General features: G+C 44.0%; 1 protein-coding gene across 1 annotated transcript in view; it reads right to left on the bottom strand.

The window, feature by feature from the left end:
* The window catches only part of DCC (DCC netrin 1 receptor), a 558365-nt gene that overhangs the window by 159202 nt on the left and 375638 nt on the right, over nt 1–23525 (bottom strand). The window contains exons 8-9 of the mRNA XM_055791107.1: nt 17228–17384; nt 7970–8124 (exon numbers count right to left, since the gene is read on the bottom strand). Coding sequence (XP_055647082.1) covers nt 7970–8124; nt 17228–17384 — 312 coding nt within the window. The remainder of the gene's footprint in view (nt 1–7969; nt 8125–17227; nt 17385–23525) is intronic.

Raw genomic sequence — 23525 nt, 5'->3', positions numbered from 1 at the left:
GGGGTACATCCTGCCTTGGCAAGGGGTGCCGAGGCAGGTCCACCATGCCTCTGCACTATTGTTTGCATCAGGGCCCTATAAATATGGAGATTTCATGCATAGGATGCAATGCCTTGATTTGCATAGTTGATTAAGACACGCTTGTCTGTTCAGCGTTTTTCTTTTTGCAGAGAAAAGTGGCTTTAATTTTCTGCTCCTTCTTGGCGAGTCAGTCAAAAGAAAGGATTTGACTTGGCGTGATGGTGCCTTTGCATCTCAGCAAACCTGGAGGAGAATTACAACATGCTTCTAGCCAGCAAAAAAGCTTGTTATTTACAAAAAGCAATGATTAGGTGAGAGGCACGGAATTCTACATACCAACCACCTCCATGAACCATGGAAAGGCCGAAGTGTGCAGCAGAGACAAGCCTCAGCAATGGAAATCCCTCTTCTAACACTTGGACCATTTGGAGTATTTTCTTTGAAGCAGATTATTTCTGGTAAACATGGTCTTCGCAGTCATCAAAACATTTGGGGAAAAAAATAGTGACAATTTTTGCTTTGCAAGAAAATGAAGCAAAGTACTTCCATAATGCTGAAACATCCAGTAATGGCATTTTCAATCAGAAATATTTTTTTTCTAAATAATTTTTAAATTACTTGTGCTGCTTTTGGTGCAGCTTTTTGCAAGTGTTAGGTACTGGATGACGGAATGAAATACACTGTTTCATTACAGCCAATTTAAAAAAAAAAAAAAAAAAAGGAAAGCAATCAAGAGTTGGTTTTGCTGTACTTCTGTACTTCAAAAAATACAAAAGCCTCCGGCATCAGAATTTCCTGTGAACCCCAAACTTTCGGTCCTTGCCCTGCTCTGGCTGTCATCAACCTGTATGTAAAGGGTCTGATGAAAACCACAGAATAGTTTTAAAGAAGAAGGAAGCAGAAGGGAAAACTTTTTAAATAATAATAATAAAAAAATATTGTCGCTGTTCTTTCACAAGTCAATTTTAAGTTTGTGAAAATAGGCGGATGCTACTGGGAGAGGATCTGTTAAAGAGTAACAGGAAAGGGTGGCCAAGCCCTGGACCAGGCTGCCCAGGGGGGTGGTGGAGACCCCATCACTGGGGGGGTTTAAAAGATGCGTAGATGTGGTGCTTGGGGCCATGGGTTAGTGGTGGGCTTTGGCAGTGCTGGGTTAACTGTTAGACTCGGTGATCTGAAAAGTCTTTTCCAACCAAAATAATTCTGTGATTCAGAATGCATCCGTGATTCAGGGGATGCAAAAGCATTTGAATTCCATTTTAATGACAATATTTCCTATAAGAATGCAACTTTCTAATGAGACTGACACTTCTGACAGGAGGCAGAAGAACTGGTCAGAAAAGAAGAAAAAGTAATCAACCAAACAAAACCCCCAAAAGAAAACATTTGGACTGCGCTACTTCAGTTAATTAAGATAAATGATGAACAGCAAGCAATGTGCGGAACTTTAAATTGAACCCAAGACAATTTGAAAATGAACAATTTTACTTTCTGGGGTTGATTTGCTTTTCACTTTAACTCCTAGTCTACCAAGGTGGTTACAAAGCCTCCCACTATCAAGAAGCCGGATCCGCCCTCCTTACCCACAGAAAGATGTTTTTTTATGGCATCTCCCAAGGGATCACGATTCCAGCATGCCTTCCCCGTGTGCCCGTTTTGCAAAGGAAGGGTGGTGATGCCAGGAATGAAACACTTTGCTCAGTGTTTGTTTCGCATGAGCCAGCTGGAAACTCCAACTTCAGAGAGCTTCTGGAATTTGCATGATTGATCCAGAAGAATTAAATTTGTTTTCTCATCAGGTCCCCCGACAGCTTTTGGAGGACCAGAGACAGGGCTGAAAGGGGCAGCAGGGCAAGGGAACGGGGCCACACCACCGCAGCGAGGCACAGGGTAGAAACGCACCCAGGGATGGGGACTATTTGGAAAAATGGAAAATTTTCAACTGAGTAAATATCTTGAAGAATCAGGTCACGGTGGCTTTCCCAAGCTAAGATACTTCAAAAGTCACTAAAATACTGGAAGAACTGGCCAGGTGCTCGCCTGGTCACTTTTTTTTGTCACTTAAACAGGAGGTGAGACTCAATCTAAGCTTCAAGAAAGACGTGCCGTATCTTTTCCTCTCATTTGCAACTTTTTTCCACAGTCTCTAGGAAGCAGTACACCATAAATTTTCATTGTTCTCTTATTTAATCCCTCCTTCCTGTAAACAGCCTTTACAAAAGCCTTAATCAGCCTCCCTGGTGACGCGCGGGGAACCACATATTCAGCAGGTAAGTGCAGATGGAGTCACTGAATATCTGGCTTATGGCACTGCATTCTGTTCCACAAGAGAAAGTAGGAATTCAATGGGAAACACAAAGAAAAAAAGAAGAAAAAAAAAAAGAAAGGAAAGAAAAAAAAAGCCACAGCACTAAAGTGAGCCAGAGTCTGAAGAATAAAACAGCATGAGTTGATCTTTAATCTCAATTATCAATGCTAACAGCCTCTATTAACCAGCTCTGACTACAGTTTATCCAAAAGCAGAAGCTGGCCTGACCGCCCCCGTGGCACGCGGGGACCCAGCTCCAGTGCGGCAGAGGTGGCTGGGAAGCTGGCAACAGGAGCGGGCAGGTCACTAGCCCTGGGAAAACAGCTCCGATTCCCCACAAAATAAAACCATTTCTATTTTATTTGAAATTAAACCTGCTGTAAAAATGAAAACAGAGGAAACAAAAGACACAATTCATACCACGGAGGCATCCAGGGGATCTGAATTCCTATTTCCCAGGGCACAAGAGGGTACCAAGGATGCACAACTCTTCTCTCTCTCTCAAAAAAAAAAAAGTCTAAAAAAAAAAAAAAAGGCTAAAAAATCAAAAGCTCTGGAGGGGGAAGAACAAGAGAAAAAAAACCACCAAAAAACAGATGGGAAGCCAACAGCAGGACTCTGAGACAGACAGAAAAACAAACACCACCACCTTTTCCTTGATATCTGCCCAACTTTTAGAGAGGAAGATACGTTTCATTAAAATTTAAAGCAATTGGAAACCTCCCCCCCCACCCCCCGCCAATGCTCCACATAAATTACTCATAAAATTAAAGAACCATGCAAGAATGGCATAAAGTTACCCCAGGGTGTATTTTACTGAGCCATTATGGAAGAATACACACAAATGAGGAGGATATTAATGACTCCACAGAACACATTTTTCAGTACTGCTTCGCCTTTTCGTCAAATGACAAGAAAAATTCACTTCTGAGGCACTACACCGGAGATGCTCGTGGTTCTGCCTGCCCTAGATCTTCCACATATTGATAAATATCTGAAATAAATGCAGAAATACCCCCCGCACCTTGCAAAAGGGCCACTGCCCAATATTGCGGGGATCTTTTTTGTACACACAGAATTTGGCAGGGTGAGATCAAACTGAGGCACTTTTTTTTTTTTTTTTTGTGGCTTTAAAATAATATATGTAACGTTGTTGTGACGAGTGGAGAACAGGAGCACCGTGTCCTCCATCCATCACTGTGACAGCCACTGCAAGATGGGCTGTGGCAGAGAAGGCTCCTGATGGAGCCCATGACTCCCTCGTTAGACGGCACCAGCAGCAGGTCTGTTAAAAATTATTCATTTTGGTTACATCAGTTCATGATGGAAAGGGAAATCCCTGCCACTAGGGTTCTTGTTTAAGCAGCGCGGCTAGACCTGTAGCTGGGTGTGAGGAAGGAAGGAGGAAAAGTCATCGGCTCAACGAGCAGCCCAGGTTGGAAAGGACCTGGAAAGATCTTCTTTGGTCAACATTGCTTATTTCTGTTCTGAGAATGGAGAAACCAAAATGTTTCAACGACCTGCCTGCCCAAAGTCAGACAGCCTTGCCCCCAGCCCTCCCCACTTCTTAAACACAAGCTCAGTTTTTTCTCCACCCAGACCCATGGCAATTTTGCACCGGAGAAAGGGGATTCTTATCTCCCTGCTCCCAAAAACCTGATCACACTCACTTTGGTGGGAGGTTTTTGAGATGACCCCCTGCAGGACCTGCCCAAACCCCATTGCAGAGCTTTCCTTTCAGCCAGACCCTGACTATCACAAGATCATTTAGCATCATTTACGGCGACAACGTCAGTGACTGAAGCCAGTACCCAGGAGAGGTGAGCACGGAGCAAAGGTGGCACCGGTGCCGTCCGAAATCCTCAGCATCCACCAGTGGTGGGGGCCAGCCCTGCCTGGGGACCCTCACCAGCCCTGAGAGGTGACGATCTGGTGCCGTCTCTGCAGCCGTGTCTGAAAGGGATGCAGGGGCTGCTACGAGTCTTCAAAATACTCAATTACACCACACGTTTATTCCGCAAACTTCATTTGTGTGGATCAACATATATGGAGCTGATCATTCCTTGAAAAAATTTTCATCTATATGGGCTTTAAAGACAGCCCTACCTTCCCTTGCTTTTTCATGTGAAATTTCATTGCATTAATTTTAATAGCCTTTTAATTTTATATGTGGTTTTGACATTTGTCTAAGAAACGTATGTTAAAAGAGGCTGCAGTTGAAATTTTGTCTATATCTTTGTAACATTCCCTGTGCAGTAACTTCAAACAATATTGTCTCCACTGAAAAACTTGTTGCAAAAAGACCCAACACCAAAACCACCCAACCTACCACCAAACCCCAAAACTTTTAACAGCTTCTGGTGCAATTGAACTTGAATGCAGTCCTGGTGGTAGTTTTTGTTTCTAGCTGTCTTAGCAAGAAAATTCAGGTGCATCCAGACAGTGATTAAAAAATAATAATGACAAAAGGACTTATTTCTGAGGTTAGATGCACCACTCTCTAACAGGAACTGAAAGTAATGACAGAAGCCTCTAGGCAAGGTGTGAACCTTGGTGACCAAAGTCACCCAAGTGTCCTGCGCAAGTAAGGTCACCCTCTAGCTGCTGCAAAATGCCCCACTTGCTAGATAAATCCATCCCAAATCCCTGCATTTCTGTCTCAGAATTCCCTTTTTCAGGACGGTGGGGTGGGGAGCACAGCTCTTCCCACCTGCTCCTCACCTCGGGGGGTACGGGATTTGCTCCGGGCAGCAGAGCACAGGAGGGGGCAGACATACGGGGACACAGCTGGGCTTCTCTTAAGTAGATATAATAGTACCTCCCTACCTCAGGATACAGTAATTAACGATTCCTTACAAAGCCCTTAAAGATGCTTGGGTAGAAGTTGAGATGTCGGCGCACGCTACATTGATTTCACTGGAAGGGGGATGGTAAGAGGCGGCCTTGTGAGGCTGGAGTGATGCCGTCAAGTTTCTTTGGGGTACACCAACGTGCCTTCCTATTCATCTTCTCCTCTACCAACTAATACACACATCAGGGAGACACGGATTTATTAGGAAACTGGTTTTAATTCCGAAGGGCTGTGAAAAGCAGTGAGCCGGTCCCCCAGCAGGGAACTGCCTTCAAAGCTGGGACCGACAATTCCAATCCTCCTTGCGAGGATAGATGCTTTTCTTTATACTCTACTATCAAGCTGCTTTAACAGAATCTTGAGGAGCCCAAATAATACCTCACAAAGTCTCCACATGTGGTATGAAAAGATTAGACATGGCTTAAGCGGGCAGGGATTTAAAATCTGGACTGATAATACTGTAGTGAAATTATATACCATAAAGGCAGAGAAAAAGAGGTTGCAGTTTAATAAAGGAAAAGAAGGGGAGGGGGTGGTAATCTGGGGACAAAACCCTTCATATCAAGCCAGCCCATATATTCTGGATGATTATTTCAAAAAGCTGGAACTTGTTCTGGTGATCTTTTAAACTGATTACAGAGCACATGGATGCACTTGCAGAAACGGGTGCTGACGGACATGAATTTCAGATGTCCTTTTTCATCAGCTTTTTCTTCTTTAACAATGCCAGGTTGCATAATACTGCTGATATTTTCAAATAACGTGGAAATTCAATTTATGAGCAGCCATGTAATTTATTGTACAAGAGTTTCAGCGTGTTCTAAAAGACAGCCGCGTAGAGGCTGACTGCCTCCCAGGACCTGAGCGAGTTGTTTCACAATGATAAGATAATTCGGTCAACACAAAAAAGCGAAGGGAAAAATGGAAAGCAATACTTTCTCCAGGCTCAAACTTGATGCTTTAGAGAAATCTTAACAATATTAAATAGGAAAGATATTCTAAATGTCTACGCTGTGCCTTCAACAGGGCTGGGAACTCTGCGCCGTGGTAGCTTCAGAGGGTGACAGCAGAGGGTAGCGGTGCCTGCTTTTCACTGGGAAGGCATTTTCCCGATTGAAATGTTATTTTACTTCTGTAAATGTAGCTGTATATTGGTCATATTACATATCTAAAATACAAACAGATGCAGCAACATGTATATGCACATGTGTGCGCGTGCGTTTAAGCAGAGGTAAATTGCTAATAGATAAATGATACTGCTGAGTGGGTCCTTGGTGCCTTAATGTCAAAAGGCTCCGATTCCTAAACTGACTTTCAAGAATTATTTCCCCAAAAAGGGCTGAGATAGAACCTTGCTTATGTTTGCACATGGTAACCGCAAGTAAATGGCAGAGCAACATCAGAGCAGGATTGAAGACGTACCTAACATGCAACACCGTTGAGAAAAACAGAAAGCGACACCTCTCAGGTGACACTTTCACCAGCATCACAACTCTCGGGGGTTTGGGAAGTGACAACGGGGAGTGAAATTCATGTTTTGTGATAAACAAAGCTCTAGACAACAGTATCACAGAGTGATGTAAGTTGAAAGGTCCCTTTTCCACTTGTTCACAACACCTGCCTGGTCAGGGGACATCGCACACGCTCTTGCTGGCCCTAATAGACACTTTGCCTGGGGCTCAGCTTAGCTGTTAAGGAACCAAACAGTTCAAAGGCCACCTGAAGCCACCTCCAGAGGCTCGCCTTATGCACAGGATTTGCTTCCAAGCTCTTCTTCTCCTCCACTACCCATGGAGAGCCATTCCCACCTCCTCTACCTGCTCCCAGCCACAAGTCACCTATGGCAATGAACCGAGAACACATTTCAGGGGGTTCACAGAACAAGGGGGTTTCAGACAAACACTGCCTTTCGGATAAAATCTCTCTACGTGGCAACACATGGCAATGTAAAACAGTTTGTGTGCAGTGGTACCCTCCTGCCTTACTGCATGGAGCATAAAAGCAGCTCAGCATCCCACTTCCCCCGAGATGGTTCACTAAAGTGGTCCAGTGCCCATCGGTATCAGACCCAGCACCCATCTCGGTGCTAAGGACTAGATACCAACCCCATTTTAGCGGCCAGTTCCACTGAATTATTACCTTTGCCATGGAAGGGCTCAAACAATGTTTCAAACCTCTCCCTGTAACTGTCCTTCTTGGACCTTCCAAGCAAGAAAAGCTGCAGTAGGACAAACTCAACTGGAAAAAATGTCTCTTCTTTCTGGAGACCAGACACGTGTGCAAGTACTTACAATAAAATGAGCCGTAGAAAAAGAGAAAAGTGTCTGCTGAAAGGTTCCACCTGCTCCAGAGATTTACAAAACACACTTACTGCTAAGCATCAACTAACAGAAAACCTTGCTTTCAAACACCGGTAATCCAAAACGTTTACTCCAGCGGAAAGATTTTGTGTTTTTCAGCGAGTTTATCGCGTTTTCTTGTAAAAACCCCAACTCCTTATGTACCGTAGCACAGCTTTTGAGATCACTTACACTGTCACATCATAGAAGATGGGATGTGCGATCAAAGCCGTGACACAACCCAGCAATACACTGCTGCTGAGCAGGTCGGTGCTCTGCCAGAAATCTTACAGACTGAGGAAAGGTGTTATTTACCATACATAAGGACCCGGCCGTATTTTCTAAGAGAAGCTATATAAAACCCTTGAAGCAGCGCACAAGGAGAGCTGCAGTTTGTCACTAGAGCTGTTGGTGCCACCCATGCCCAGCCCCACTCCAGCGCAAACTCACGCTCCGGCTGCGTGGCGACCTTGACGGGCTGCGAGCTCTCTCCTGGTCCCCACTCGTTGTATGCCACTACTCGGAAGGTGTAGGTCTCCTCTGGCTTCAGGTTGCCCACAGTAAGTTGCAGAGTCCCAGACTGAGATGTGTTGACTGCCCGTTCCCTAAAAAAATAAATTTTTTATTTTAAAATAAATCACTCTAAAATGCATGTGGATCTTAAAGCATTATTGATTTATGCAGCTGGTAACCTGCTCTCAAACTGAAGTTTGAGGCTTGTTTATCTATAGGGCTTTTTTTTTTTTTAAATCATTTTTTTTTTATTTTAAAATTCCTAATTCAAGTAGTGGAGCCCGCTGGGAATGCTGCAAGCACTACAAAGACAACTTGTATTTAGGCACTTCATAAGTTATACAGTATATTGGTCCTTTGCCTTCCTTAATACAACAAAAAAAAAAGGAAAGAGATGGAAGGAAATGGCTATTCAATAAAGGAACATGCCTCTGATACAGAAAGGGAGATGCACGCGCAGCTTTTGGGATGCAGGAGAGAGTCGGAAGGGTAAAAGTGAGAAACCTCGTCGGGTGAGATAAACCCAGTTTAAGAGGTGAAGCAAAAGCTGCACACGCGAGCAAAGCAAACCCAGGAATTCATTGAGCACTTCCCACTGCAGGCAGGTTCAGCCCCCCCCTCCTCCCCCTCAAGGACAGCAGGGCTCCATCACACCTAACAAGGACTTGGGAAGACAAACATCATCACTCTAAATGTCCCCCCTTCCTCCTTCTTCCCCCAGCTTCATACGCATCCTATGGGATGGAATATCCATCCCCTCCCAATTTCTTGCACCCCTCCAGCCTTCTTGCTTGCAGGGCCCCAGAAGCTGCAAAGTCCTTGACTCAGGAGAAACATCACCAAGCAGCAATTAAAAACCATCAGCGTGTTATCAGCCCTGTTCTCCCACCAAATCCAAACCACAGCACCACACCAGCTAAGAAGAAAATTAACCCTATCCTAGCCGAAACCAGGACACCGGGACATCATCCTCCCATCAGGGCAAGAGTCGGGTTAATTTTTCCTGGCACCACTAGCAGCCAGGGCTGAAGGGCGACCGGCACCCTGAAACTGGATTACCCAGCCTTGGGTCACGCAAAACTCTGCCAGAAAAATGATTGGTGAGAAAGATACGGACCTAAAGTCATTAACATGGGATTATCTGGGAAAAAAACAATCCTTAAACAGTAAAGCAGGGTTTAAATTGGGCAAAATCACAGTCATTTCACGGACAATCTGCAAGCAGAAGTAGGTAAAATTGCTTTTGTAACTGATTTACTATGGGTGGTGTGCCTTGCTCTTCTCCTTTACTAGAAGCCCCCTGAAAAAATAACAACAAAAAGGTAGATTTCATGCTGTAGGAAAAAAAAAAAAACCAACTAAAAAAATCATTTAAGACTGAATCAACTAATTGTTAAACTTCACACAGCGCTGCAATAGCCATAGCAGCAATTCAGAGAATGGGGATTATTGGTCCTTTGGGGAACGTTTCCTTGAAATGAAATTTCTCAAACCAGAGGCCAGTCCTGTCCTCCAAGCATCGCACTCCACCGTCGCTCCAGCCCTCTGAGGATTGACTGAACAAGGCTTGGGCGACCGTTCCCTGGGGTTAAACACTTGGATCATCCCTTAGCGGAGCCAAGGGGAGTTTCACACCTTTATTCCAGCAGAAAGGTTTCTCTTGGGGGGCTGCTGCTCCCTGGTGAGGATGCTGGCAGGCAGAGCCTTTGCCCTTCCCAAGTCTGCTAATTTTATTCTCTTGCCTCTTACCCCTGGTTTCTGTTTGCAAGCTGTCCAAGTGGGAACCCACTTGCACCGAGAGTGGCTCCAATGGATTTGTAACCGTCAGATTGCCGCTGAAGGCAGCGGGGCTGCGGATGGCCAGTGGCCGCTGAACAGAACAGCTAGGATATGCTCTTAACCCTTCAAGAAGAAGCAGGAACCCACAGCCCTAAGAGAGAAAACAAACTCTGCCCCGTGACTTCCCACCTGCAGGATGAGGGGACTGTCAGCCACTTCTCTCACTGCATATATCTTTTTTTGGTAACAGCAAAGAAGCAATGAGACCACCTTTCAACGCCACAAGAGCAGTAAAGAAGCAAGAGAACGAAAAGCTGACATGATAAAACTCCAGTCAGATCTCATATAACACTTCTCTGTGACGGGGGTACCTGTGGTGATACATATATGCAAGTCTGGAAAGGTGCAAAGGTTTGCAGCATTCTTTCAGGTCCCGTTATCTGGTAAGAAAGAAAAAAAAAAAAAAAAAAGAAAATAAAAGTACATGACTCTGGTGCCCTTGGCACTCGTGTCACTGGTGAGTGACTTCCCGAGAGGAATCAAATGTGCTTTTTAGACTAAAGGGACTGAACCAGCACAACTCTTTCATCTAGTGTAGTTTGGGATGCAGGTGTGAAGGGCTATGGTGAGGAGCGAAATTCTGACACAGCCCCTTTGGTATCGGATGCTGAGTGCGCGGAGCAATGGTAAAACTCCAGCCCTGCCACAGAGGCACCGAGGAGACCCAGGGCTGCCGTTCCTCTTCTCAGACCTGCCTTTGCTGTGTCACCCTCCAGCCTCAGCCTTCTGTAAACGTCCAAGCAAGTCCTTGGATTTTACTCTAATGCACTCATCTGCAAACGTAATCTCAGCAGCTTCAGTGCTCATCTTCCACTGGATGTCAACAGTGGGACTAAAGCCCATCTCCCAGGACACTTCTCTGTATATGGATATATACATGTATATCTCTATATTTATATGTATAACCAGGAGCTGTATAACCACGCAGGTACACCAGTGCTCTCAAGCTGATGAACACAACAAGCTCACCACCTGCACGGATGAGCCAGTCCATTCCTAGATAAATGCAAGCCCAGGTAAAACTGATGGCTGCTCCCACTGGAAACCGCCAGGCGGGCTGGCAGCGGCTGGAGTTGCCTGCAGCCCACCCCATCTTATTCACACATCATTTCCAAAGCTAATTAGCTCAAATCCCAGCCCTGCGCTCTGGTAATTTCATGTTTTCCAGTTTGGAAGCAGAGTTGACCAGCAGAAGCTCTTGGCCTGTCTCCAGCCTGTGCTGAAAAATCACAGCGGGCAATCTCCCCGTCTTTGGCCACCCAGCGTGTCCCTTCCATGCACCTCAGGAGAGCACTGAGCACATTAAACCTTTATCGGTTTTACTTCCTATAGCTTGGGTTTTCCAGCTATCAGATCCAGAGCATCTTCCAGATGCAACACCAGAAGCCCACAGGGCAGTGCAAGATATTGTTTGTAACTTCAAAAAAAATAAGAAATGGATTGTATAAAAAAAAATTCCAGATTTTCCCAAGTAAAGAATGAATAAGAATCAAGCAAACACCCCAGGACTGAGACTAAGAGGAACAAAGCAAAAAAAGAAAGGGCTGAGGTTTGCCCCTGGCCAGGCTGAGATGCGAGAACAGCCAGCGCATCTCTTGATGAGTAGCCCCATCTCCCAACCTGTCACAGACATTTAGAGGAATAAGTGACCCAGGACAGAATTAGCTGGTTCTTCTCCTGGCACGGGACAGAAGTACCTGGTTACTCTCCTGGCACAAAGCTCCTGCTCACAGGTTTCTGGAATTTTGGCACCCAGACGATTGCAGACACCCAGATGGGTCCGTTGCCTTCAGACTGACCAACCTCCCCCAGCTCCAATGTTCCTGTGTATCCCAGGGCAGCGTAACGATGAGACGCAAGAAAATAAATTATCCCTTTTGTTTAAACGAGCTGCGTGCCAATGTCACCTGGCAGTGACGTCTTTTGCGACACCGCAAAGCCTCCAGCTAGTGAAAAGGAAAAAAACTCCTTATGACTACAGCAACCCCATGCTTGTCTTTGTGAGATAAGTATCGAAACCACATCAGATGGGTGCTGTGAAGCAGAGGGCTGCCTCTCACCCCTGAGCTCCAGTGCACTCAGGCTGAAGTTAGGCGAGAGGAGCATCACCCACATCCACGAGATGAGCATCACCCACATCCACAAGTCCATCGCCTGCTCCTGCTTGCCAGTGAGGGGTTAACACACTTCAGATGCTACCACAGCACAGGAATACTATAAAAAACACCAAACATCCTTGAAACAGGCATCCTTTACATTTGGGCTTTTCTTTTTCAAACCCATCTTGGCCATAAGTTACAGTCTAAAACTAAAAGACCTTGACTAAAGTCGTTTGCTTTCTTGTAAAATGGAAGCTTCGACGTGTAGTTTCCAGTGACTGAAGATTGTGTTACATTACCATATCAATATGTAAAATAAAAAAAATAAAATAATTACAGTTCCCATGTATCTCTCAGGTGTGTAACAAATGCTTTTATAATGTTTCAAACATGTAATTAGTTACTTCAAGTAAGAAAAGTCATGTTAATGCTCCTTGCTGTGAAATGAATACTATTAATTTTAAAATGGATGGACTTCTACTACCTTGAACCCTTCTTTTTATCTCCCATTCTCATTCTCCCACCAAATAACACAAAGTCCTTGATTATAATAAGTAAACCTGAAAATGAATGTAAATAGATCATCTGGGAATGATATTTTAGAACTTCAGCTAGGAATTTGGAAGCTAGGCTTTAATCAAATATAAGTTTTTGTATTAAATTAAGTGGTCCCTGATTCATTTCTCCAGGCTGCAACATGCAGGGAGCTAAAGCTGGAGATCTGTGAGCTCATTGTGACATTTATTTGCATTTATTTGTCACCGACATCAAGTTCTAGTGAATGCTCCACTAAAACCACACCTGGCTCCAGCCTTGCAAGAGTCCTTCGCCAAAGGGTTTTACGTTCAGCTGTAATGTGGCTGATTTCCAGGGTCATTTTCTTCTTCTTTCTTTTTTTCTTCCCCCTCCTTTTAAGATCAGAGCATTTAATTTCCTTTATTGGGAAAAGCGGTTGCTAACAGTCAGTTCAAACAGAACGACAGCTACAAATCAGGACCCGCTGTTGAGCCAACTTCATATTTCAAAGGTGCAATCAAAACCTGAATTCTATTTTTAGGCTTTGTGCCTTGTCTAATATTGCTAAACAAAAATATATCACCACATAAACGTTTCTCATTATTTATAAATAAATACAGTGATTTTTTTATTGTAAATTAAATTTTAAATGTAGTGATACGAATTCTCGCCGGGAAGGCTGAATTCATTTCAAACAACGCACAGGTAATTAAACATGTCTTGAGGTTAAATTTGAGGAGGTGGTTGGTTTTTTGGGTTTTTTTGGTTTAGAGAGATCAAGAGCAAATCAGCCAAAACAAACAACATCTCTGTCTTTGTGGTGACTAATGTGCTCCCATATAAATATCAAATGCTGGTGTGAATCAACGCTGAGCACTGAGAAACCAGCCAGTGGAGATGGAGGAGAGAACACACACTTCTCAACAGCAACATCAGAGTGACATTTCAACCTGCCTGGGGAGTGAAACGTCGAATCCGGCCCGTTTTGCAAACAAACAAACAAAAAAATTGCTCAACAACAACAACAAAATAAATCAGTTTTGCAATTCAGTGTGGGCAACATTCAGGCATAAATGCCGTGTGTTGGGCCAGAAGTTGACTAAAGATGGAGACAGATCCAACGTTTCCCACCTGAAGCCCACCTTCTAGCTTTAAAATAAATAATAAAAACACAAGTTATGACACTGCGTGGATGTGAGAGATGTTGGAGATGAAGTGGCACCTCCGCCCTCGCTGCCTCAAGGATGGCCCCGCTTCCAAGAGCTCAGCACCTGGGCAGCATCCCAGCATCCCAGCAGAAAATGGGAAATAAAGCAGCTAGGCAGGGATTTACCCCTGTCATTGGTAAACCTGGTCTTTTTAATCTTTCATATGACCTTAGTACTTGCATACAGAATAGGGTTTTTTTTTCAGTGAGTCTGTAGCTAAATGAGCTCCTTTCCCTTCCGGAACACCTCTCCTACGTGGCAGGACAGGTTTTTACGGTCTTTGTGTGCACGTACGTGTCAATCCCTTGAAGAGTGATCTCCATCGAAACGTATGCATTAAATTTCTGTCGTGCCATTATAGCTCACTCTATTTAACAGAAAATAAACACAATCAAAAGCATATTAAGAGTCACAGACCGACTACAGGTCCTATACGTGAAACACTATTTCAGCTCATTTTTCCGACTAACAGCCTGCTGTCACCAGGAAACGTTACAGAACGTCTCACTTTTAAATCTGTACTTTTATCTCAAGCAGAAACTTTCCTGAGAGCAGGTGTATCGCGTGGCTGTTTATTTATTGAACCCAATAGATTTAAGGTTCGTTTTATCCAATGCCTTTTAACTTGTAAGTGCTCTTCCCAATCATCCTTATCAGCAAGCAAACCCCTTTGATCTCACGCAGGATCCCTCGCTGAGCGAGCGGAGAGATTAAAGAGCATCCCATCAGAAGGCAAGAAGCCTGAAGTGCAATTGCTTCCAAAAGGGGTTTCTTTGATAGGGCTGGGCTGAAAACCCCTTACGAGAGAGTTCAAAGAATGGGAGACTTTTTTTCTGGCTGGTCCCCGCCACGGCTGTGTGCCTTGTGTGTCACATCGGCCTCCGTGATGCCACCAGCTGCCACGTGAATCCTGCCTGCCCTCCAACCCAGGAAGGCGGCCTCACCCCAGACTGACAGTAATTTCTCTGACAATCCCTTTGTATCCCTGAGGTTAATGTCAAACCCGATATTTATTTCTGAAAACAGAAAAAGAGCTCTTTTGTTAAGAGTAAGGTGGAAACAATGTACAAATTCCCTTTTAGCTCCCAGTTAGACATTAATTTTAGCTCCCAGTCTGGCTGAAAGTTTGCAGAATGACAGGTAAAGCGTTCCAAAGTTTTCAACTGCAGGTGGTATCATGAGTCTCTCACTGGAGGGAGCATAAGTGGAATTTTTATTCTATTTATGTGTTTAGTTCTGTGAACACAGAGCCCTCAGTCTCCTGCAGGAGACTCTTTAAGAAGCCGTGCACCTTGTTGGGAACGGAACTCAGGCATGCTTCTGGCACTTGGGACTTTGAGCAACGCCACGGAAATTCTGGAAGAAAAATTATTTGGAAGTGTAAGGCAATGAGGGGTGAGCTCTTTTTAGATCCTTTTTAATCTCAGAAACACCGCTAAAGGCCTCGTACAACAACATTAGTATTTCCTCCTTATTGCTAAACTAAAAGGCTGAGTTGGAAGATGACTCAACTCAGTTGCATGTGGCAGCTCTGATGATATTAAGCCAGATATAAATGAGATATGATTGCACCAGCGCCCTCAGTATGGCCATGTCACGGGCGCTTCACGCCAACCCACAAATCTCAAAGCGCTTTGTGAAGGGGGTGAGAACCCTCACACAGAGCACGGGAACCTGTTCTGTTATCACTGGTGGCAACAGCAGCAGACAGACAGGAGGACCCATGTGTGCAAAAATATCTGTGATTCAGCCCCAGCTTGGTACCCATGCTGGTGCGGTAAGGATGCTGCTGAGCATCCTCACTTCCTGAGGAACCCTTCTGTTGCCCTTTCTGCTCCGGTTACTTTTCCAGGGCCAACTTGTATCTCCCAACCTTCAACAGACCCTTCCTGACAGTGAAATGACCCAACGAGCCTGGCTCCTACCCCGTGTTTTCGCCGCAGACTGGCCTACATGCCATCCAGCCCACACGTGACACCCTGCTGCAGCAGATGCTTGCCTCCGGCACCAGCCTCAGAAATGTCAACTTGTATTTTCAGAACATTCTTTTATGGAGGGAGAGAGCGTTTCATGCTCCTCCCAAGCCCTTTGGGTGTTGTGCCCTTTCAGGCTGCTCAGCTGGACCAGATGGATACCCATCTCTATCTAGGAGCATCTGCCTCCTGCAGCAGGTACCACTGTTGTAGCTACCAATGTATACAAGCATTGAAACAAATTAAAAAAACTTATACATAGAATCATTTCGGTTGGAAAAGACCTTTCAGGTCATCAAGTCCAACCATTAACCCAGCACTGCCAAAAGCCACCACTAACCCACGGCCCTGAGCGCCACATCTACATGTCTTTTAAATCCCTCCAGGGCTGGTGCCTCCAGCACCTCCCTGGGCAGCCTGTGCCAGTGCCTGACAGCTCTTTCGGTGAAGAAATGGCTACGTGGCTATAAAAGAAAGCTGAACCTAGTTGGAGATTGAGATCAGAAGCTTGCAGCTGTCCAGGCTGGGGCAGAAAATTTTGCCTGTGAGACTGAGCCCTTTGGATGAAGGATAAGCCCACACTGCGGCGGAGGGGAGCTCACTTTGATAACTGTGGAATCCCACTTCTTTAGCTCTCATGACTCCAAAGCATGTCCAGTTGTTCTTCAATTAAATACAGATTCCTATCCAGGTCCCCTCAGAAGCTGAGCTGCCATCAGTGCACACACCAGTACTAGTCACCAGCTGGCAGCTGAAGCGTATCCTGAGAGCAGTGAATACAGGACAGAACACTTGAAGTGAGTTCTTCGTAACGATGTACCGCAAGAGAAAACCACAAGATTTTTCTTGGGCATAAACCCATGAATGAAGTTAGGAAAATAAAACCCAACTCAATGTGCAATACCTTTTCCAGGGTGAAATGAACGCATATGAGGAATCACGCAAACACCAAACCACCTATCGTGCCATTATCACAAAAGACCTATCTGCTGTGCAGCTATAATCCACGTGGCCAGAACAGCCCAGGCTGGTCCACGGTATTTGCAAGCACGTAAAATCCTCACAACCCGCTTCCTGGCTGTTTTCAAGGTCCTACACCAACTGCCCCGCTCTAGAAGCAGTCCTCCTCCTCCTCCTCCTCCTCCTCCTCCTCTCCAGATGACCAGGGCTCAACACATTCACCCCCGCCGGCAAGGCAAAGAATATTTGAGCTGGGGTCTTCACAGGAAGATAAAAGGTAAAACATGGAGCTAATGATACTTTATTTGATGTTAGACAGTTGAGTAATAGCTGGAGGAGGTAAGATCCAGAGACACCACTGTCAACGCAAACGGTCCTTCATACCAAGACAATGAGCACTGTTACAGAACCGGGGAGATGGTGGCTACAAAAATACACCAAGGACATTTCTAGCTTCGCACTTACCACAGGGAGAACTCCACAAGATGGAGAACCATTTGTAAGATACCCTTAAAGACTTCAGGCCCTCTTAGGACTGACTATCCCCCCATCCAGAAGAGACCCGTGGAGGTTGGGTCTCCACCAGAGGTTGGCACCTACCTGTTGACGCCATCCCTGGAGAAGAAGACGGTGTAGGTCTGGACGCTGCCTCGGGCTTCTGCAGGGGGACGCCAGCTGAGACGGACAAATCGGCTGGAGACCAACACAGGGACCACATCTCGAGGGGCAGAGGGGAGGACACTGGAACTTGGGACAGCTGGAGGGGAAGGAGAGGAGTCAGTCAGAGAGGCCAACGGCACGGGGGTGGCAGGGTGGGTGGGAGGTGCCGTGGTGGCCACGGCTGAGAGGTGTCACGGAACAAAGGACCAAGGTGGCATGGAAGAAACGTGAATAAAATGAGAGGGGATGAAGGAGAGAGAAAAACAACAACAACAAAAAAAAAACAAAACAAAACTAACAGTAAAATCACACCTTAAAGTACACCGTCCTGAACCATTCTCTAATATCAACAGCAACACGCAAGACTGGAGTAGGCTACTTCCTCAGAATCCTGGAAATTATGTCTTGTAGCAGTGATCAGTACGATACCTTCCTCCATTCGCTCCCATCTCACTGCTTTTGTCTCTTGTGCCCCAAGCAGCAGTAGTATTTAACCTCATAAACACGCGATAACCCACCACTCAAAGCCTGACGCCTACAAACTGATGCGCTTGGGAAGAGCAGAAGCTAAGTAGGTTGCTTCAGCACATGAGTTATTAGATCATTGCAATGTAGTGAGATGAAATGGAAAGAAAAAAAAACCAAAACCCCAGTGAAACTTCATATTAATGCCATTCCTCACAGAAAAGTGTTCAGTCTATGTGCAAAACCCAGAAATGCCTGAACTGCAGATTCAAGTAGTAAAATTCCTTTTAGAGCAGCACCTCTTTATAGAGTTTGAGGGTTTGGCTGTTGCTCACCAAATCCATGTGAAAGCTGGCCTGCCAACAGGAATTAATAAATCAAAACCAGTTTTTAACAATACTTTAAGTGATCGGCTGCCTCCGGATTTAGCACATGCACCTTATGGAGCACCCACAGTCACCTAATCCCCTCCGAGGGCAAACACGATGAAGAAGGTCCAATTTCATGGGCCACACTGGACCCAAAACGCAGGTTTTTCACCACTGGTATCAAAACAATTTATTTTTTTCCTTACTGCAAATCTTTTTTGGTCAGTCTCTATGCCTATAACTGTGAGCTATATTAGCAGCATTAATTTACCGTGAGATCATTAAGAGCATTGCAATATCTAAACAGCTTATGAAGAATAGCTTTGTGTAAAAAGCATGATGTTCACTGGATACTAGCCTTGTGTTCCTTTATATTACCGCTAAATTATTATTATTAAAAGCCATTAACATTGCTATCATTAACAACAAATATCATTACCTCTTACTTATTGTGCTCAATCCAAAACCAGTGGGAATTAAGGAATTTCCCAATGGCATTTCCAGAGTAATGATGTGTTGAAAGAAAATATTAAGCCCTGGTCTCGGCTCTTTTGGCTGCACAGTTCTGATCCATTATTCACACTGAGGTTGTGTTTAGCATCCTTAGTCATGGGCCACTGATCTAAATAATGTGCAAACACAACGCGAAAGAATAACTCCGTGTACATTTATATTACGATGACGTGACTATTTCGCTTAACGGTCAGAGTGAGCACATTTGGGCTCCTGGTCTATTCTATATGTTGACTCTTGTATTATAAGCGTTAAGTGTGTTGTCTTCTTCTAACAAGGGCCGGTGGTAGGTAAACATCTCTAGAGAAGTACCAAGGGCGAGATTGGGGGGAAAAAAAATAATACACTGAGAAACCTAAGAGGCTTTGAGTTCTGGTACTTAAGCCAAACAAAGCAATTTGGAAAACTCCCTGGTTTATCATTAAATTAACTGTTTCGGCACCTGAGGGTTTGTAGAAGCTCAGCTCTCCCACAAAACACCCTGCTCCGTGGTTCCTCCACCGAATCCCCATCCTCCTGGTGGAGCATGGCAGTCTGGCACCTCTTTTCCACTGCAACCTGTTTAGTACGGAGAAACCGGTGCTGCTGTCAGCCCCAAGCTCAGGCACGGGTATTTAGGTGACTACATGTATGTGTCTACGTATATATGGGTGCCTACCCCCTCACCCGCTCAGGAAAGGAGGCCATCCTACCTGACACTGCTGATCGAGCCCAGAGAGCTACTCAAACTACCAAGCAGTTGTATCTCCTTTAGATACTGAGTGAGTATCTAAAATGTGGAGGTGAAGCCACACACTCCGCGACCTCCTGCCCGTGGAAGCAGCAGCAGCTGACAGGCTCAGGGCCAGCTTATGAAAAGAATAGCAAAAAGCTGAGGTGAAAAGCAGCAAGGTTGGGACCGAAGCTCCACTAAGCATCTGTTTTACGCTGGCTTTCAGAAAACTTAGTAGAGCTATCACTGACAAAAGCAATTTCACTTTTACTGTTGCTAGCAGTGAATAGCAAACATATACAGTGCAATAGTACAATATAGAGAGACATATAACCTGAAATTATCTCAGCAAGTAATATCTGAAATCCTTCAATCTTTCATACGACTACACAAGATCAATCCACCAGTGGTTAAACCATCTTCATGAGAGTCTGACAGGCTCTGATTTGAGCCTGATGTGGTTTATATTAACTCCTGGCGAAGTGCATCTCTCTCCACTCTCGTGGCAGCATGAATAATCACCTACCTCTGTACAAAACCAGCACAAAACCCCGCCAGTTCATTTTCCCCATGTGGAAACAATGGTACAATCAACAGAAGTCTGAGTATAGACCTGAGAGGAACTGATCCTAGTGTTACCATTCAGGAAGCCAAAGCAAGCATCCCAAATTCCTCATTTTTTTTACAACCCCGAACCAGCTGTGGGTTCTGTGACATTATTATTATTTTGCCAGTAGGACCCAGCCTTCCACTCCTAAAGCAAACGGTCTTCAAAAACATAGAAACACACCTGCTGTAGGTGTCCATGTACAGGCTTGACTGGTAAAACCCAGCCCAGATATAAAACATGCACATGGCCAACTAGTTACGGGGTTTTAAAACAACTAAGGGCAAAACACCACATGTGACATCCCCCTTCATCACTGCTCCCCACGCACGGTGGCCATGGGCCGTTTGTAATTAAAAATAACAGGACCTGCTATTTTTATTGAGTTTCTTTTTTGAATTGTTTTTATTTTTAATATATATTTTACATCTATATGTTATAATATATAAATATATATTATATATATAAAGTTATTTTTATCGAGTTATAAAAAAATAACCAGACCTGGCTCAAAGAGACAGGATGGTTTTTTAATACTTTTCACAGGTAGGTTTTGTTTTTACGGGTTGTTTGTTTTTGGTTTTGGGGTTTTTTTAACATATATGTACAGGTAGGGCAAGGGAGGATATCCTGTTAGCAGCAGCTGCCTACCCTTTAAATGGTGTTTGTAGAGGACAGCAAAAGCTTGTATCGGATATACACGAAGAGATGGTGAATGTATGAAAAAAAACCCCCAAATTCAAACCCTCTTGTAATTATGTCCCCCAAGGGATTTGGTACCAAGAAGATACAACGTCAGTACTGCTAAGCAGAGGTGGGAATAGATCACAGAGGTTTATTCATGAGTTGCTCCTCGTACAAGGACAGGGGTGCAAATCCTCTAAAATCAAGTTTTAAACCATCTCATATTCTCATTTGAGTGCTCACAGGGACTGTGTGTGTGTATATAAACACACAGAGACCTCAGCACTACTTCTGTCCCCCTGTACTAAAAATCCGTTTGTCTTTTTTGGTTTTTTTTGGTTTTTGTTGGTTTTTTTTAAACATATTTACCAAGCTGACAGAAAAGGGAAGGAAGTTTAAGGAAAGTTTGAGGAAAGAAGCTGTAAGTTTAAGATGAAAAGTAAGTTGAGAGGTTACTGTGCATACAGAAACCGCTGCTCTTCGGTGCCAGTAATAGTGATCTCAAAGCCACCCTGGAAATCTGCACTGAGGTCCCAGTTCTGAACTGGAAAACACAAACTGGGCTTTTCCACTTTTCAAGCAATGAAAATCTGCATGGGTTTTGTTACTCACGCTAAACTAACATAAAACACTGAAGGCTGTTATATGCATACACCATGTTGACACATGCCTAAATTAATAGTTATAACCATTTTTCAAGGGGATAAATGAATATAGGAAAAGATTTGGCTCCATATAGGAACTGTCTATATTTCACAGAAATTCATGTTCATGACTTTATCCATTTAGTGGTTGGGTTTTTTTTAAAAAAATTATAACCTAAGCAAAGACTATTCAAGCAATTGGTACTGTTTTGCACTTAGGGGGTGTTAAAAGGCGAACATCTACAATAGGCTATCCATACTTTTAAAATACTGTCAAATTAGAGCTTGCCAATAAGATTTGAAACTCTACTTTTTCAGCAAAAATAAGAAAACTATCGCACTTACAATCTTCAGCTTCCTGATGCAAATCACACTTGCCTTAAATATCCCACATACCCTGATGCCAAAAATGACATTTCAAGATATCAAATGAAAGTTTTCAGCCAAGACACTACCTCAAAATATTTTTTATGCCTTCTAACAACTATTTCAATTCCTTGATTTGGATTTTTTTTTAATATGCACATGAACTTTTAATCTATTGTGGTTTTAAAAGACTTTTGAAAACTTCACTGAATATATTTAAACATAAAAGGAACATCCAGGCTTTAGAGTTAAGCATTTAATTTCAGAAAAAAATAAAATATTTTATTCAAGTTAAAATAGAAATCTTTTGGATTAATTCAAGCCTCTTCCCTGCTCTCCCACACAACGTTTTCCTTGGGTTTAGCACTTTACACCAGCTATTTGTACAGCATGAATTTCAAGGATGACCCAAGAACATGACTCTGTTCTCATCTGCAAATCTTCAGCGTTAAAAGAAAAAGCAATTTACTCAGAATTTTAATTCCAGAAATAACATCAAATAGTGCTTATTGCCTGGTGTCGCTCAGTACAGCCACTGCCTGGTCAATCTGCCCCTTTGTTACACTCCTGCATTCAGAGAACTGGGTCTTTTTTTATTTGTTATTATTCAGAACATTTTTTTGACCTGTCTGACACCTTCTCCCGAGTAAACTGTGAAAGTTGTAAGTGAGAAAAAAAACCACAACAAAGCACCTCACTGGAGAAATATCTGTAACTCAAGGGACGCTGCATATGTAACACCCAGCACACCAACAAGCGGGGCACTCTTTCACTGAAGTATCCTTAGACGGTCAGAAGAGATGTCAAATTTGGTGCATTTGTCATTTTTTTAAAAAAGGAGAAAAATTTGGAATAATCATTCTCATTTCATTTTACTGCATGCCATTTTATTTGAATGGGGCTAAGCCATTAAAGGCAGAACAGAGGGCAGCCGGGGAAGCTGAGGGGCTGGCAAAGGATGGTTACAGACCCACGGCAGTCACCCGCATGGCTAGCAGGGGAAAAAAAAAATACAATTTTTATTAGGTTTTTAAAAAAGGGATTAAATTATTTTATGTATGTTCTTTAATAAAAAATAAATCAATAGTCATGCACATGAGAGCAAGAAACAGAACAGCTCTAAACAAAGTTGAGGTGTAGCCCAGTTTTACTTTGCACTGGCTATCACACAAATACCAATCTGACATTATAGTAAATTCGTAACACATCAGTAATTGTTTCTAATTTAACAGACTGCACTGGGGACTCGTGGATGAGAGGAGCTGTGTTTTTACACAGTGTTACTTTTCAATTTTGATGAACTCAGAATAGAAACGCAATCCACACCGCACACGTTCCAGATACAGCTGTAAGCAAGTCGGGACAGTAACCTGCAGCTGTTTTCCTCCAGATCAGGGAAGACAGCCAAGGATGGAGGGTTTGTGCCACTGAAGAAGGTGGTCTCACCCCAAAGCCCCTCTGTCTGGAGGCACCACCCCCTGAAGCTATCTGGTACGTGCCTTGAGAAAGGAACACAAGGAAAAATCCTGCACTTCACGTGGGTGGGTAAAAATGTCACCTGGAATTTCATGATGAAACGATGGATTTCATCGCCCAGCCTCCATGCCACCCCTAAAACCCAACGCTAACCTGCAGCGGGAAGATGTTCCCAGGTAAAGCCCCGGGGTGTGGATCCAGGAGCTCTCACCGTCCCACGTTAAGGGATTAAATGGGTGAGAATCAGTGAAACAGAGGAACAAGAACCAAATGGATCACAGTTGTTTGGTCTGATCATTACACAAACAAATTCTGGTCTTGATTCCAACAGCTAGGAAAAAAGCAGACTTTCCATCAGATCCATAAAGAAATGAGACATCTATCAGACTACCTTTATGGAGAT

Source organism: Falco peregrinus, chromosome Z (assembly GCF_023634155.1).
Source record: "Falco peregrinus isolate bFalPer1 chromosome Z, bFalPer1.pri, whole genome shotgun sequence".
Taxonomy (NCBI): Eukaryota; Metazoa; Chordata; class Aves; order Falconiformes; family Falconidae; genus Falco; species Falco peregrinus.
This window is presented reverse-complemented; position numbering and strand designations above follow the sequence as displayed.